Source organism: Natator depressus, chromosome 17, assembly GCF_965152275.1.
Source record: "Natator depressus isolate rNatDep1 chromosome 17, rNatDep2.hap1, whole genome shotgun sequence".
Taxonomy (NCBI): domain Eukaryota; kingdom Metazoa; phylum Chordata; order Testudines; family Cheloniidae; genus Natator; species Natator depressus.
The window spans coordinates 10,391,259-10,407,498 of record NC_134250.1 but is presented as its reverse complement, the minus strand read 5'-3'; the positions used below and the strand labels follow the sequence as shown (position 1 = coordinate 10,407,498).

The 16,240-nt window shown below is 42.6% G+C and overlaps 1 protein-coding gene across 3 annotated transcripts in view; it reads left to right on the top strand.

Moving 5' to 3' along the window:
• CLUH (CLUH binding protein of NUMT mRNA) overlaps positions 1-16,240 on the top strand; it is a 55,425-nt gene that overhangs the window by 4,335 nt on the left and 34,850 nt on the right. Inside the window, exon 1 of one of the 3 annotated variants that reach the window (XM_074974800.1) lies at positions 2,229-2,253. The exons of 1 other annotated variant lie outside the window; for it this stretch is intronic. In XM_074974800.1, coding sequence (XP_074830901.1) covers positions 2,244-2,253 — 10 coding nt within the window. In that variant the 5' untranslated portion in view covers positions 2,229-2,243. Of the gene's footprint in view, positions 1-2,228; positions 2,254-8,030; positions 8,984-16,240 lie in introns of those variants that run through there. One more of the 3 variants, XM_074974798.1, reaches the window with a different exon arrangement.

The following is a 16,240-nucleotide window of genomic DNA, read 5'->3' as shown; positions in this document are numbered from 1 at the left end:
GTGCAAAGGTTTCCCATGATCACAGACTCACATTTTGTTTTTGGCAGTTGTATTTTTAAGGGGGTTAAATTTCTGATCTTTCCAGAACTTGTTCATGTGTTTACGCTGTACAAAGTAGGGAGCCATGTAATGTGTATAATTTCTTACATGATGAACCTACAACACAAGTACTGAATGCCTAGAAACTTGGCTTTAATTTTGTCTTTGCATAAGGTATTCAGATGAAATGGATGTTTATTGTTGGAGAAATCCTGGTGTCCTTACTCGGGCAGACTCCCACTGATGTTCTAATGGGAGCTTGCCTGAGTTTTGGGGCTTCGTCCTACATTAGGTACAGTTTCAAAATCTTTCTAGAGGGTCATCATAGGGTTGATTCTTAGAGGTGCTAAGCAACTGCAGTGTCTTTTGGAAGTTCCTTCCGGTCATGGATGCTGAACCCTTCTCAGAATCCAGCCCTGTGTTTGTGTGTCTTGAGTTTCATGCTCATGGAAAAAGTGCCTGACTGGCAATTCTACGATTGATTTGTCATATCCACAGACTAGGTGCTGCGTTAATAGCAGTAGCGGTACAAACACCCCCATGCACTGCTCCGTCAGTCTGCTGCTGTCCCCTGATTTGGAGGGGAAACTTCTAGGGGTGCAAGTATTATTCAATCCCTGACCTATCTGTTGAAATCACCACTTAGCGCCAGTTGTGGTAATGGTTGACGGGGTTGCTTGTCCAAAGGGAATTGTCCTGGGGCCACTAAACTCATTTCAAGTATGTTGTGTATAACCATGCGAATTGTATTCCATTGGTGTCAGTGTTTCTGGATCCTAGTCTCTCACTATTAACAAAATATCCTATCGTGATTGTAACAACTGAAGTTTGAACATTTTTAAGAGCTGTCACAAAATATTCAAGAAGGGTCATTTAATCTCAAAAATTAAGTGGCCAGATTAGGAGAATTAAAAATAATATGCAGAATAATCCCCCCCCCCCCAAAAAAAAAAAAGACATTAGAGTGTTTGACAGAACATTGCACGCTCAGCTGGTTATCTATCATCTGGTTGTCCTGTAACATTAAATTTGGAGGCTGCAGGGAGTGGGTAATGGCAGTGCTTAATTTGTAATGAAAGATGTTCTGGGGCTCAAGCAATTAGGTGCCAAGGCTCAAGTAATTTTTTTTACTTTCATAACTGACACAGCAAGCCCACTATGAACTGCCAAACATAGATGTGCCAGAGCTCAGCCCTGGCTCAAATGAAGCACTGGGTAAGGGGGATATGGAGCCATTTGCCAATAGGTCTCTAATTCAAATCCATTGCCGGTTGATAGTGACCAGTGATCAGGTTGCTCAGTGATTTGTGAGTGGATGACTTTAGTCCATTTCTTAATAGTCAGATGTTAAAATCACTACCTTCTATTGTCAGTCTTAGCAGAGGGGCTCACCCATAGGAATGCTGGGGGTGCACCTGGGAAGCTCCCAATGCTGCTGTCCTTCTTCTATTAGTACTGTGGATAACTAGAGGGCCTTATCTTGAGGGCTTTCAACAGTGTTGTGCAGAGGGTCTTATAAACTTGAATGTTGATCTCAAACTCAAGCCCTTTCTTGATCAGCTTTTTTTTTTTTTTTTTTAAAGGACATAAAGCAAAGGGTGAGAGCTGTACACCTTGTGGAAGACCTACATCCTAGTGAGAGAGAAGTTTGCACCTATATTTGATCTGACACTTTTTAAATATTGTTTAGTAGTCCATAAGCTGTTGAAGTTTATACCTAAGCCGAAGTCTGTCTGTTTTAGGTGACTGAGTGGACTGGACTGAAGTAATTCAAGGATGTAGGAGTGTTCTGTTGAGCGCACATTTTTTTTCCCCTTCAGGTTTTTTTTTCAAATGGACGACGTGTTTGCCATTCCACTAACTTAGTTAAAAAATTACAGTGCATAATCTTGTGCTTCAGGGCATTAACTGATTTCTAGCTGGTGTTGGGTGGAAAAATAATTCCTCTCCAGCATTGCACAATTGGCCAGGTACATTTTGGAGGACTTTCACTTTCTTCTAAAGCATCAGGTGTAGGCCATAGGCAGGAGCAAGATACTGCATGCTTTCTGGCCTAAAACCAGTTTACCTATGCTACTTATGAATCCTTCTAACATCCCTGTGATCACCATAGAGGAAACTGAGAAGTTAAATGATTTGTGCACAGCCACAGAAGGAGTCTGCCAGAGCTGGCATTAAAATGTCAGAGTTCCTGGCTCTCTGTCATGTGCTCAGGTGAGAGAGATCAAGGTTTGGTTCCAGTGTGACAATTTCTGTGTATTGCTTAATAATGTTACACTACTAAGTGAAACGTTACTTTGTTTTAAGCAGTTCTGCCAGTATTGGGTGGAAGCTGGGTGTAATTTTGTAGCTGCTGAACTCTGAGTTGGCATTTCATCGGTTACAAGCAATCTTTTCTTTCTCTTGCATGAAGATTACCTTTCTTTTAAAAACCCGCACAGTGTTCATGTAATGTTTTCCAGCAAGGACAATTATAGGATAGTTAACTCTTCAGTTTAGTTAACGTATACAAAGTCAAGAGACGGTGAAAATGCATTTCCTGGATTACTAGCATTTTTACTGCTGTCACTGCTTCAAATCTGAGCTTGTCTCATGTGCAGATTTAATAATATAGTCAGCTCAAAGGAATGCTGTACACCCGACTTCTTTTAGCGCCTCTCGGAGCTGCCTTTCCCCGCTTTCCTAGGTACAACTCCTCTAGGTCTGCCACATGTTCCAGGTACGTCCTGTTGCGCCATTAATTTGAACAGGCATTGTGGGAAGACTGTTGTTGAGACGTGAGTGCAGTTGTACAGCAGTAACAAGGTCAGGAGACTGCTGTTTAATCTAAGGATCTGCTATGACTGTCTGTCACTCAACCACGGAAGTTTTAAAAGGGGCTGATCTTTAGACTGGAGAGCATTGCTTCTGTCTTAGGTTGCCTGCAAGTGATAGCAGTCAGGAAGGAATTCAGGTGGCAACTTTGGAGGCTCTGTTTACTTTCTTGTCATGTGTTTGGTTGGTCAGTCTAGGCAGTCTGTTATTTTGAGGCGTTATTTAAGGGTCTGACGTTCCTGTATTGTGTTATATATTTGAAAAGTAACAGTCAGGGGAGAATGTAGGATTTGGCTGGAGCAGACACAGTAAAAGGACCTCACTCCCTCAGCATTGAAATCCATGACTGGCTTTGTATTTGGAAGCGGATCCACTTTCAGACACCACTGTCTCTACAGGCCTGTGCACCAACATTAGTGGTGGACATGTCTCCCTGCAGAGAGTCTCTACATGAGGGACTCTTCTAAAGTAACCCTCCCCTTTGCATCCGGAACTCGTGATACCCTGGGTGGAAATTGTTTGCTAAAATCCCCTCTTGTAGACAAGGCCCTAAAGACTTACTTTTTTACGAGGCCTAAAAAAAGGGAGAGGGAAAAACAATATGAGCTTGGGGGAAGGTAGGGAGGGTCTTTACTCTGCCACATTAAAAATCCAGATATGCACATAAAGTAACCAGTCATTACTGTAACTCTCCTCTTCCCTGTTTCTTTATGCTTCAGTTCTCCCTCTCTCTGCCCCATTGCGGCATGCCTCAGGTTAGATTGTAAGATCCTTGGGGCATGGTACAGGTCTTTCATTTGTGCTGCAAGGCACTTAGGCACTGCATAAATAATAGTAAAAACACTGGTTCTCATCTCAGTAAGCACATGAGCATTTCAATTAAACAAGCTTTACTGTACAGACCATATGTCAGCTACTCCAAATGGATGAGCTTTGCGTTTTGTCTTTTTTTTTTTTTTTTTTTAAACTGCTCTTAACTAGAATAATTTGTTAATCTGTCTTTGGCTCTTAGTAAGTGGTATTACAGACCTTTTGTCCCTGTAACAAACTCTTCACCCTTAGGGAGGGGCCGAACTACGTTCATTTGAATAAACTTCATTCCAGCTTTCAGGAAAAGCTATATCTCTGTTACTGTATTTTGAAATCTTTGCTACTGCATTTCTGTCTTCTCCCTCCCCCTTACCCTTTCTTCTCTGAAGGAAAATTTTAAAGGAGCAGTCCACTTAAAACAAAATTCCTTATCTGTTGCTAATACTCTTGATTTTTAGAAGTGCCCTTAACCTAAATTTCCCTTTGTAGGGTCTCTTTAACTCCAGAAAACCAAACCAGTTTTAAAATTATCCCTGTTGTGGGGTCCAGGTGCCCTAGGGTGACCAGATAGCAAGTGTGGAAAATCAGATGGGGGGTGGGGGGGAAATAGGTGCCTATATAAGAGCGAGCCCCAAAAATCATGACCGTCCCTATAAAATCGTGACATCTGGTCACCCTAAGGTGCGCTCACCCATCAGTCTTGTTTTGGGTTTTTTCCCATCCATTTGGGAAGTCAAGACGCAGCCTCCTGTAGTTGCTGATACGTGTTTTTTTGAACTTCGCACTTTGCCGTAGGCTCTGGCCTTTCGACACAGTTTGGGAGCAGTGTTTGAACTGTTTACCACTGCAGCTAAGCCTTTTGGCCAGCCAATGGTAGGACCGCGTTTTAAAAAAAAGTTTTGCCCAGCCAAACTGTGCTGGAAATGGGTTGAAATGTAACTCCCAGACTCGGCCGGTGTAGGAGAGGGACCCAAGATGCTAAAAGTCCAAAGCTTAGAAAGCATTTCAGTTACTGCAGGAAAGAGCCTCTGAGCCAGCAAGATTGACGCAGCACAAATGAATGTGGCCTGGAGGGTCAGCTACAGCAAAACTATTTTTCCGGTATCCACCAAGCGCATAAAAGGTGCAAACTTCTACCTGAACTAGAGCAGCTCTTGTTAAACGTGACTTGAGCATGGTTGGGCCTAACCGATCCGATTCTGGTGTGACTCTACTCTCTTTGAAAGAGTGAAGAATTTTCCCCATTTAAATATCCGTGGTGTTGTATGTAGTGCCCACAGAAGAGACTCCCAATACAGCACTTTCTATCTCGGGTTTACCTCCTGTTTTAACTGGAATGGGCATCGCTTTAGCTGTAGGGCTGATGAGCTTTTTTGGTCAGCTACAAACTACAGGGAGTGAAGGAACTTCACATGATGCAACTCTGTGTGTCCTGCAGCCTCTGGAGACTAAACGTGATGCTTATAACCCTTAATGGTACCTACAGATGGTTTAAAACAAACATGGATTTACAGATCACAGGGGACAGCGCCAACACACTTGCTTAGGGGCATTTGCTAAGGAAAATGTGTTGGTTGCATCAAAAGAGATGACGGAAATTTAATTTGGAAAGTTGGAACCTCCAGGTTATAGGTGCCCCCTGATGGGATGAGGAGAGGCAGTTTCCATGACATCCTGTCTCTCTCGATGGAATCTTAAGGAAATAATCAATCCTCCTTTGAAGATGGCATAAGCTTTTGGGGTACCTATTAAACTTGCTTCCTCCTATATAAATATCACCCACTGCAAGTGAAACCCTACCCAATGCCTTCACTGTATCTGGTTAACTTTCTTCTAATGAATGTAAAATACTGTAGTTTGTGCTGTATGCAGTACATTCTCTCTTGTTCAGGTCCAGTTTGAACTAGCTGAATTTTGCTGTTTGTATACTCCCATTAGTAGGAACGCTGTTGGTGTTAATTATTTGATCACAATTTTTTGTATAAGAAGAACTTTATTGAGGATATTTTTTTTTTTATTGCTCGTCCTTAAACTTCTGTTGCCTTTAGTGTGCGTACGAATAGCTTAAATATAACTTGTTCAATCTGAGCTAACAGTTTGGCCAAAATTTCCCCATGGAGTAAGTAGATCCAGCTCCTATGCTAGTTGCACTTAGTTAAATTGGGTCTCTATTTGGCTCTTTATTTCCAGTTAGGGGCCTTGTACACATTGGGTAGAAGTAAAATGATAAAGTTGGTGAATTTACAGCTTTGGTAACTAGAATTAAGTTTAAATTTGTTGCAGTTAGCAAAGCCATTTTAAAATGGAACGAGTCTATACCAGGAAGGTCTCTTCTTGGAGGTTGTCTTTTACACAAAGACCCACATGAACTCAAAGGGTTTTTAAACTGAAGTCTGGAGCATGTACAGCTTGTGCTTCTGTGTATAAGGAGGGAGAGTTGAAGCTGTCAGTATATCTCCCCTGCTTTCTGTGCTTCTGAAAGAGGCATTAGTTGGAAGAAGTAGGCGTTTTTAAGTATTTCAAACTTGGCACTAGATCCTCAAGATAATGGGGCTTCTCGTGACTAAGGGTTTTCTTAGCCCTTACTGCGTCTTACTTATAAAAGGGTAATGAGACAGAAGTCCTATAAAAGGAAATCTGAGCTGCCTCGACTGGATATGGAGCTAGAATGAGTTTCGGTGGGAGAGATTTTTGTCCTGCTCTTTTAAAAAGGCAAAATACAAGAACAATAGAAGCTAATCGGGGATTTAATTTTGTATAAAGAACTTTCAGCCTGTTTTTTGTTTTTGTTTTTTTTCAACCTGTTCATTCCATTTCTTCTTGGCAGGGTGTTAGCTGGAGTACAAAATTCTGCTATGATGATTGGCTCTAACTTCCTAAAATTTTCTTGAGAAATGATTCTTCTGTTATGTATATGGGTGTGGGATTGACCGTTAACAAATGTGTCTATGATATGGTGTAGGGTGAAGACAGACTCTTGAGACGTTCACAGCAGAGACAGGACTTATTTTTTACCTCTATAAATTTGGAATTGGCCTATGTATACATGGACATAGAGTTGACAAGAGTGAATTACAATTAAACTAGATATAAATATTTAAAATTACTTAAGCAAAACTGAAAGAAATGCTTTGACTAGGAGCATAAAACTTGCCATTGCAGAGTCAAATCTTCTGGTTCTTCAGACTCAGTATCTATCTTGGAACATGACTTTGTTATAATCTTCCCTGAAAAGTTTTTTTTCCCAATGTAGCTTTCATTAGAGGATCTGTCTCCAAAGGAAAATAACTGTCCAGTAACACCACAGAAGCAAATATAATTAAGAGCCTACTAGACACTTGACTGGGGCACATGTGCCCACGCATTAGTGGTGCTTATCCTGAACTGATGTATAGAATAGGACGAGAACAAGGAGGGTGGTCGGGTTATGTGGCTTAATTTTGTCCTTTCAGTACTCTTGTCTGGCAACTTTGATTTGTATTGTAGCCTATTGAGAGAGTAGAGTTTTTAGTGCTCTTGTTACAAGGTGAAAATCTATAATCTACAACTCCTGCAAAGTTACTGGAGATTCCTAAAGTTAGTTTGAAACAGAGGCGTTTTGTGGGGCCAGAAAACTCTCTACCTCGTTCACTCCCCACAGTCCCTTTTTATGCCAATCTGGTTTATATGGATGGCTCTGCATGAGCCTAGGCGTGCCATAGTAACTAGCCTTGTTTTGTAATTCAATGCATCTTATTTGTTAAACTTGGCAGAGCTGAAATGCTGTAACATGGTCCCATACTGCATCGGTACAGAGCCTGCTATCACCACTCTATTTATAACTCACTGCTGGGCTTTAACAGTCAGCCCAGTATCCTCTCTCTCTTTCTTAGGGACTTTGAAGAACTTTGATTTTTTTCTCCCGTCTTTGGGGCAGCAGGGAGAGGAGGAAGTCTTCAGCTTTGGGGAACTTTCCTTTTACTTTGTGGATGTCCTGGCATTCTGCAACTTGATATTTTGAAGACCGAGGCAGAGATGTTCCGAAGATGAAGGTCACTGGAAGGAACTTTGGGACAACTCCCACTATGGTGAATTCAAGGTTTAAATCTGCGTAAGATATTAGAAGGGAAGAAACAGATGAATGTTTAAGAGAATATTTTCTTTATTCCCTGACATAGGTCTCTTTGCATGCTGGCAATCTAAATTATTAGTCTTGTGCTTTTTGTCTCATGGGGTCCAAGTAAGAATTTTCTTAGAAAATCTGATCAGCTAGCTACGTGACAGCATTAACAAGTCCAAACTGTAGATGATGTGAGACCTGTCTTTGTTGTGTACTTAATATATGTGTACAAACGAGATTGCAAACAAAACTTACTTCTCCTGTTTGGTCTTTTATCTGTGTAACCTGTAATCATGGGAAACAGTATCTTTGCAAATTGCTGCAGACACGTCACTGATCTAATCTTCCAGACACACAGCTTTAATTCGTCTGAGAGGGCCCCTCTCTTACCCAAATCTCCCATTAGTTGCACTGCATCTCCTGATGTCTCCCTCCCTGTTCAAATGAAGTTAGATGTCTCGGAAGCTTGCAAGTGCATGCCACTGTATCCGGACATTATTCTCAGCAATGCATCGAATGAAAGTCTGCAGAAATGGCCAGAATATGTTCAAGGCTTACCCAAGGAGAAGGGCAGCGAAGAAACGATGAAGGCCTGTGAAAACAGCTGCTTGAAACTCAGTGTTGCTGTTGCTAGCTTAATAAAGCAGGCAGAGGCATCTTCTGCTCTGGCCGTCCTTCCTGTCGACCTTGAGAAAGGATCAGCTACACAGTTAAATCATTCTCAGTCACTTGAGGCCTGCCAGAATTGCGGGAAACTTGAGGCCAATGGCCTAGACTCTAAATCGTGCAACAAGGAAGAGCCTGTTGTACCAGCTGACAAAAGAGCTGCAGCCCACAGAATGCCTATTGTTGATTGGCAGAAAAACCAAGACCTCTCTAAAAGGGGAAAAGCCTCCAATTTGGAACCATCGTTAGTCGCTCCAGGTGTCCAATTAAAACACAGAACTAATGCTTCTAACTTGGGGAGCTGTGAAACGGTTGAAATGCCTGAATCTAATCTCTCTGGAAAGGCAGAGAAAAGCCAGAATATCCAAGAGACAGTCTTGTCTGTTGTTACAGATGAGAATACACATATGATCCAGGATAAAAGCACTTGTTACTTACTGACCAATCCTGCAATTGGCCTAGATGATGAGTTAAACCTTGATCCTGATCTTGAAGTGAGCACACTGCCATCAAAGCAGAAGAAGAGGAGGAGGAAAAGGAAGCTTTGTTTTTTAGGTGCTTGGGGAGTGACTTTTTATTCTTCCGGGTGTGGGTGTGTTTTTATATATAAAATGTCCTTATGGGGGGAGAGGTATGCTGGGAAGAAGTAAAGTTCCATTCAGACTCTGTATTCACTCCCTTAATGATCTCAAAACTTTTTTTCCTTTTGGGCTGAAATATCCCAAGTTTGCTCTGTCTCGAGGTGACATTTATTTATTTATTTTATTTTATTTTTTAAGTTTGCACAAAAGCTTTTTCCTTTTTATGAAAGCAAACTTTCCTTGGGCACAGAACTCAATCACTGCAATCTAAACCTCTGACTTCACAAGTGACTAGGGCTCAGTAAGGAATAGTTGCGGTATGAAATTGCAAGGTTGTGATCTTTTAAAGAGATGTTGTGTGTTCACTGGGTCTCTTTCTTACGTGCAGCTCTATGGTAACGTGCAAAAATTGCAGATTTGTGTGGAACTATACTTAGACACAAGATATTTTAGGGTGGCTAATTTTTAAAATCCAAGTGTGCGTTTGCACTTGTGCAGCCAACTAGGGTTATTTTTTGCATCCAGCTCCCTCCCCTGGCTCTTTACAAGAGTAAGCTATTGCAGTGTTACATTTATGCATTTATACACAGATTAGGAACTGCACAAGAAACACTAACGGTCTGCATATAGAACCAGTTGGTCCTATTTATTTTATATATTGAGGCACGATGCGTACTTATGGGCAGTATGGATGAGTGAATATGAAAATTTTGTTCTGCGTGTGTAAATGTAACATGAAGTTTACAAGCTAACTTTTAATTTCTTCTTTTGTAGAGAGGTAGCATGATCTGATGACTAAAGCCTAGTAAGAGAATGGAACCCTAACCGTGGGCCAATGTCGCTCTCAGGGTGAAGTTCCATGGTTAAGGCGGGGAAGAGAATAAACACTACTGTGGCCATTTTCCCCCTTTATTTTTCAAGATCTAGAATGTTCAAAGTGGTGGGTGGGAGGATGTTGTCTTTGAGGTTGTGAAAGATACCTGCTAAATATGGTCTTCCATGTGATTCTGCCAACTATATGTGGCTATCACCTGTGCATACACAGTGTCACAAGGTGTGTGGTTAGACCAGAGTGTGTGCAAACTTCTGCATGAAGAATTAAGGTATTTAGTCTGATATTCCTTTTATTTTTAGGCAAATCCAGCCCCAGTTTATGCATCTCCCGATATGATTATGCTGTTCAAAGGCCAGAGCTGGATTACAAGGGGCTCTTCACATTATTCACTGAAGGCAGGCCTGGGAGGGATCAGAAGTACAGCTCTGTAAGTTTTTGGCTCCGTTGCCCTGTGGATGGGCAGGGTTATCTGGGCCATTGTGGATGAAATGGCCTTTAAGCAGCTCTGCACTTGCTCTATAGACTGGGGCAGGATCCTGCTCCTCCTCCTCCATCTTCCCTGTGCTTAAACTGGGAGCTGGGCAAAGGATTAGCCCCTAGGTCAGGGCAACGTGGCAAAAGAGTCACAGCTGGTACTGTTGGATAGCTGCACAGTTTAGTTCTCTTTCAGTAGATCCCGTCTGGTAGGTAAAATAAGTGAGTGAGGTCAGTGAAGGCCAAGCAAGGTAGCTTAGTGGAGGGTTCTGGTGTGATGTCATAAAACACACAGGAGCCAAGCTACTTGGAACTCCGTGCGGGATCGGATTTGCGTTTCAGGTTCGTACCCTCCACAGGAGGCAGTATCCGTAGCAATAAACCAGAGCAATATGTTGCAGGAGCACTCGTGTGTGCGCCGTTACAATGCCAGTCTTTAAAAATAATGTGTTTATTTAAAACTCGGGCCAGCTGTGATCAGCTTGTTGCTGAATTCTACCGAAAAGGTGCTTAGGAGTTTAGCAGACATGCTGGCTTCTGTTCTTAGTGGAAATGCTTTGGAGAACAGGTTTATGTTCCCCCTGCTTCCCCCCCCCCCCTCCCATTTTGCTTCTTTCTGAAAACTGACACTAGCATGTCTTAAATCTAAATATTAGTCACTTAAACCTGGGATCAAAGTGATAATCCTGTCAGGCTTCTGTTTCCACCCAGATTATTGGAAGCAGAGTATAAAATTCCTGGGGTCAAAGATTCTGCTCTTCTCTGCCCCTGTGAATCTGCAATAGCCACATTTTCTGCTCCATTACTGCTGCTCCATGGTGTTGCACTGCTGTAAATATGAAATTTTTGGTCCTGAATCCTATCTTGGGTTCAGCTAGGAAGATGGTGGGAATGCTTTTAGCATGCTGGGGTTCTTATTTGTTTTTATCATTGTGCCAAATGTGCATTTCCAGTTTGCAGACATGCTTAAAAGCAAGATAAGTGTTTGGAGTTTGGACACCTATTTCAGACTGTGAAGACATGTTTGTACCCTCAGAATGAACCTGCAATCACAGTGGTGACAGGTTCATGCTTAAGATGAGTAAGGACAAAGTAGGTTTTTGATTCCTTCATCTTTAACAGTCTGCTGATAGTGTTGCTAAATGCAGGTAAGGGGATACTAAAAACCTTACTTTATTTTGACAGTGTCGCCTATTTCTTAAGTTTGGGATGTAACTTGTTAGCAGGTTAATTTGGGACTGCGTTTATATTGCTAAGTCTTAGGCCTGAGGATGAAATCTGCAGCAAAGTGTTTCTATTAAAAGGCATCATTGTTGTCTCTTGAAGTAACAGAATAACTTCAGCTCAGTGGTTTTCAACCTTTTTTCATTTGTGGATCCCTAAAAAATTTCAAATGGAGGTGCGGACCCCTTTGGCAATCTTAGACAGAGTCTGTGAACCTCCAAGGGTCTGTGGATCATAGATTGAAAACCACTGACTTAGCTATTGGATACTTCCCTGGCTTGTTTGAACATTATGGATGTAAATTTCTGATGTTCCATTACCTCTCTTTCTTACAGGAAGTAGATTCAAATTCAGATATGAAAATGGCACCTTGGCAGGGACCTTGATCTAATTGTTTTTGAGAGGTGCCTACATCACGTGTGGGTTCAGTACAAATAGAGATAATCACAATATGGTGTCTTGTCTCGATATTTTTTTGGTCTGTCCATGTGAGTAGATAGAAACTAATTCTTCTACTTAAACCGTTACATCAGGTGTGACATGTAATTTGATCAAGCACTACAGGGTTCTCTATTCCCTCTAAAGAGTTGGTTTTCACCATAATATTTTGGTTTGCTTGTTTTTTCAACATAGTGATCAGCAGAACCTGAACACAGGTGAGGATTGTGATGTGAACCAATGGCCCAGAATATTTAGTTACTGCTGAAGTGTCTGCCCAAAGAAAACGTGGTTCAGTCACTTTAGTAGAGCCTGTGAGGATGGGCTTTGACCCAGAGGATTCTTACTGTAAGTGTGTGTTGTCACGTTAAATAATAGTTTTAACCTCCAGGTTCTTCTAACAGTTGTGACCACAAAGCAGTTTGGTTAGAGGTTTAATGTAGAAGTAGAATGAATGTCCATATTTCTGTTTATAGTGATAAGAAAGGAGGGGCTTCTGGGCTAAGGCTTCTGAAAAGAACACAACCAATTCTCAGATGTGATTCAGTAAATTACCCTACCGTATTTTTAAAATATTTTGTGTTGCACTTTCTTGTACAGAGTAGGGGCTCAGTCCTACAAACACATTCGTTTGTAAATTAAAACGTAAAAAACACAGGAGAGATGCCCAGAAATGTTTTGTAATTTGAAGAAATGAGTAACTTTACTCATGTGATATATCCATTGCTAGAATAGCACAACACACTGGTTCCAGGTTTGGACTGAGAGTTATAAAATAAAACTGCATTGCCTCTAAGAAAAAAGCTTAGCTTTTCTTCTTTTTTTTTTTAAATCCCTTTCTTACTAACCATCTTAAATTTTATTGAAGGTGAACTTGTAAAATTTATTTTCCTTTCCCTCTTTGTGCTGTTTGATTACCTCAGGCATTTCTCTGTGGGAAAACGCTGGCATAGCTGGCGTTGTTTCTGTGTGTCGTCTCCCTTTCTATCTGCTTCTACAGAGCAGCCGTGAAAGTTGGTGACTCCTTTTAAAAGTGGGTAGGCGAAACTTCCATGCAAAGCTCTGCTAGGCTTTGTGAGTCACTGTAGACGATGCGATGCTTACCCTGAGGAGACACCCCTGCAGCGCTCCAAGTTGCGGTTGCAACGAAAGAGACCGCTTGTGTGGAAACAGCAATGTCCTGAAAACCCTTCCTTGATTTGTAAAACCGTCTTTCTTTTCCCGAAGGCGACCTAAACTATTGGGTTAATCTGCTGCTCTCTTTTGGTGCAGGATTAATTTCTTGCTCCTCAACGTGAGACTATGCTGGCTAGAGCTGGATCGTGTGGTGCAAGTAAGCCTTAAACTGCCACCTCTTTGCTGCCCCTCCCTGCCCCATAGCTTTACCAATTCGTATCCTTTCGTGATGGCCAGTGGGGACCATATTGCATGATGGCAGCTCCTTGATGTGGCGAGGCCTTCTAGGAAGCAGTCCACCAAAACGGTGCTCACACCATTAGTTTGTAACTTTTATAGCCCTGGAAAGTCATAAACAGAAGCTGAATTATTTAGAAATTTAGAATTTATTTAATAGAAATAGCCCTGAATTTATGTAGGAAGGCTCATATGCAGCCTCTCCTTTCATTGGGTAGATGGAGTTAATAGCACTTATCTATGACCAGTTGGTGTTGCTCAGTTCACGCTTGGAGCCGGGGTAGTCCTGGCTTGCAGCATTTGTTAGCCCATGATTCCTCAGCAAAAAAAAAAACTACACACTAGCAGGAAAATGAGTGGCATGCCTGTCTCTAGAACTGCCCACCTCTGAGCAAGTCAGTTAATTTCCCCTTGCTTTTTAAGAAACTTCACTTACTTGCTGGGAACTTAGAAGTGTTTCCAGTTGACGTGTTTCCTGCCTCTGTAGCTATAGAAAAAGGTAATTATCTTGGAGAATGTCAATTGGCCATGTTCCTCTCTACGAGTTACGGTGCCGGAATGGCCGTTGTGTCCAAACTAGGTATCTCTGGTGGGTCTGTTTGGGTGGGATACCTCCTCAGTGAGGCTAATGGGAGATAGACGTGCGTGTGCAGAGCAGCAAATGTTGGGTTGATTATAGCATCAGTGGGATCCTGGTGTGAGGCCTGCTGTACTAAGCCCATACGGTTTGCCAGGGCTGCAGGCAAGAGCTTCAGGGTGGCTGCTGGGTGGAAGAGCATAAAGACTGGCCTTTGCGGGTCTGGTGACACCAAGTGAAAGCTCCCCTAAGTCTAAAATAGCTTGTTGTACATGGGGCCTACTGTAGCACCCTTGGGGCTAAACCCTGTCTCCCCACCTACACGTCCACTAGAGTACAACAAGGGAGAACTTCCCCTTCCGATTGCAGGATCCAGCCTTGTCCTAGGCTCCAGAAGTCAGGTTATGTGGGAGGGGAGGGATAGTGCTGTCATCGACGCTAATAACCCAAGAGGTAGCATTTCAGGGGCATCCTGTGGCCTCATCCCCCTGTGCACCAGGCTGTCTGAAGGGAGCTCTGCTCTATAGGTGTAACAAGGGGTGCCTCTCCCCAGGCTCTGGGGATGTGCATTTCAAAGACCCAGCTTCTCGGGTCACTGTTGCTCGGGCAGTGTGTCCATTCCTCTTTCCCAGGATGGCTTGGGCATGTCAAAATCCTAGTGGAGCCTTTAGTCAGCTCTGCTCGTCGGTTTCTCCCAAAGCACAGCATGCATGGGAGACACATGTAGAGGGACACTAAACATTAACATCTGGGCAGTCACTGCCGATGGCACCAGAAGCTGTTAAAACAGCTCTGCAGTTTACCCAATCCCATTGGATAGGGAGAAATTGTTTCCTGTCCCATTTCTGGCACCTGCTCCCTGTTGTAATTTGGCCTTGACAGTCATGTGCAGGTGGGAGGCCAATAAATTAGGAGTGATCTTAATCTGAAGCCATAATACCAGAATAATAATCCTATGGGAGAGAACGCTTTAGCGCTTTGCTGGCATTAATTACTTAAGTCTCGTGGTCCCTACAAGAGGCAGGCAAGTAAATATGTTTATCCCCATTTTCCAGATGGTAAAAGTGAGAGACTGAGTGGTTACTTGACCATCTTGGGGATGCAGAAGGAGCTGATGCTTTGGGGCTAGGGTGGCTGATGCTCACTGATGTGTATTGGAGCGTCACAATGCTTGGTTTCACCTGAATCATCTACAACAATGAAGTGGCATGTTAAAGGAGTTTAGGCAAATGCTATGAAATACCCAGAAGTGCAGCTGGGGATGAGACAGTAACTTCCTAGAAGCAGTAGAAATGTAAAAAACCTATCGAGTAAGAGGATGACAATTTCATTTCACAGCAGTTTTTGAGGTTTTGACATTTGTTTTAGTTCTGTATTGGAACAAAGAAGAAAACCTTTTTAACCCCCGTCCCCCAAAAGAAAGTATCTTTCGATGTGGGAAGGGGGCTGTCTCCTGGTAAGGAGGGCACCAGAACAGAAGTTTTTTCACCCCAGATCACACTGAATCAGGCAGAGCGGGGACTTGTACCTGGGTCTCCCGCATCCCCGGTCATTGTGCTTAACCACCAGGCTACAAGGTGACACTGTCTCTCCTTAAACCATCCTGATGAAAACTTCACTGAGACGGATGTGCCACTGGCAAAAGCTTTCAGCTTTTAGGAAACAGCATATTTTAATTTAAATAAAATTTTGTGTAGCTCTTTTATTAGATCATCCAGGCCAGCCCCTTCCTTCATGACCAGTACAGTAATATTCTCCCTGCCGCACATTCCCCAGTGTTCTGCCCAGTCTCATTTAAATTATTGAGCTGTAGGGATTTTCACATGACTCTCTAGGAGCACTATGGATTTTGAACAGATCACTGCTGTTATCACGCTGCCAACGGCTTTTGTATGTGCCGGTTGTCCTTGAGTAAGAAAATCTGTCTGTGTCCAGGCAGCCGCACCAGGGTGGGCATGGAGGAACTGCAAAAAAAACCAAGTCATTTCATTTTGCATGTGTCAGGTGAAGTGGTGTTCTTCACGCAAAGTCTCTCCCATTGTACTGCAAGACATCTGCAAAGTAATTTTAAAATGTAAAGAGTTATGTGACGCACATAGGGGCGTGGGAGCTGTTTGTGTTTCTGTGAAGTAGCTTGGGTCTCACGTGACATGTGGGTTAGGAATGCAACTGCCCTCTTTTTAGCTGAACAGGAGAGCAAGGGAAGGTATTTAAGAACCCACGTAACTTGTTGGTGCACAGGTTACAGCTGCCCTCGGGCTGCAAAGCAC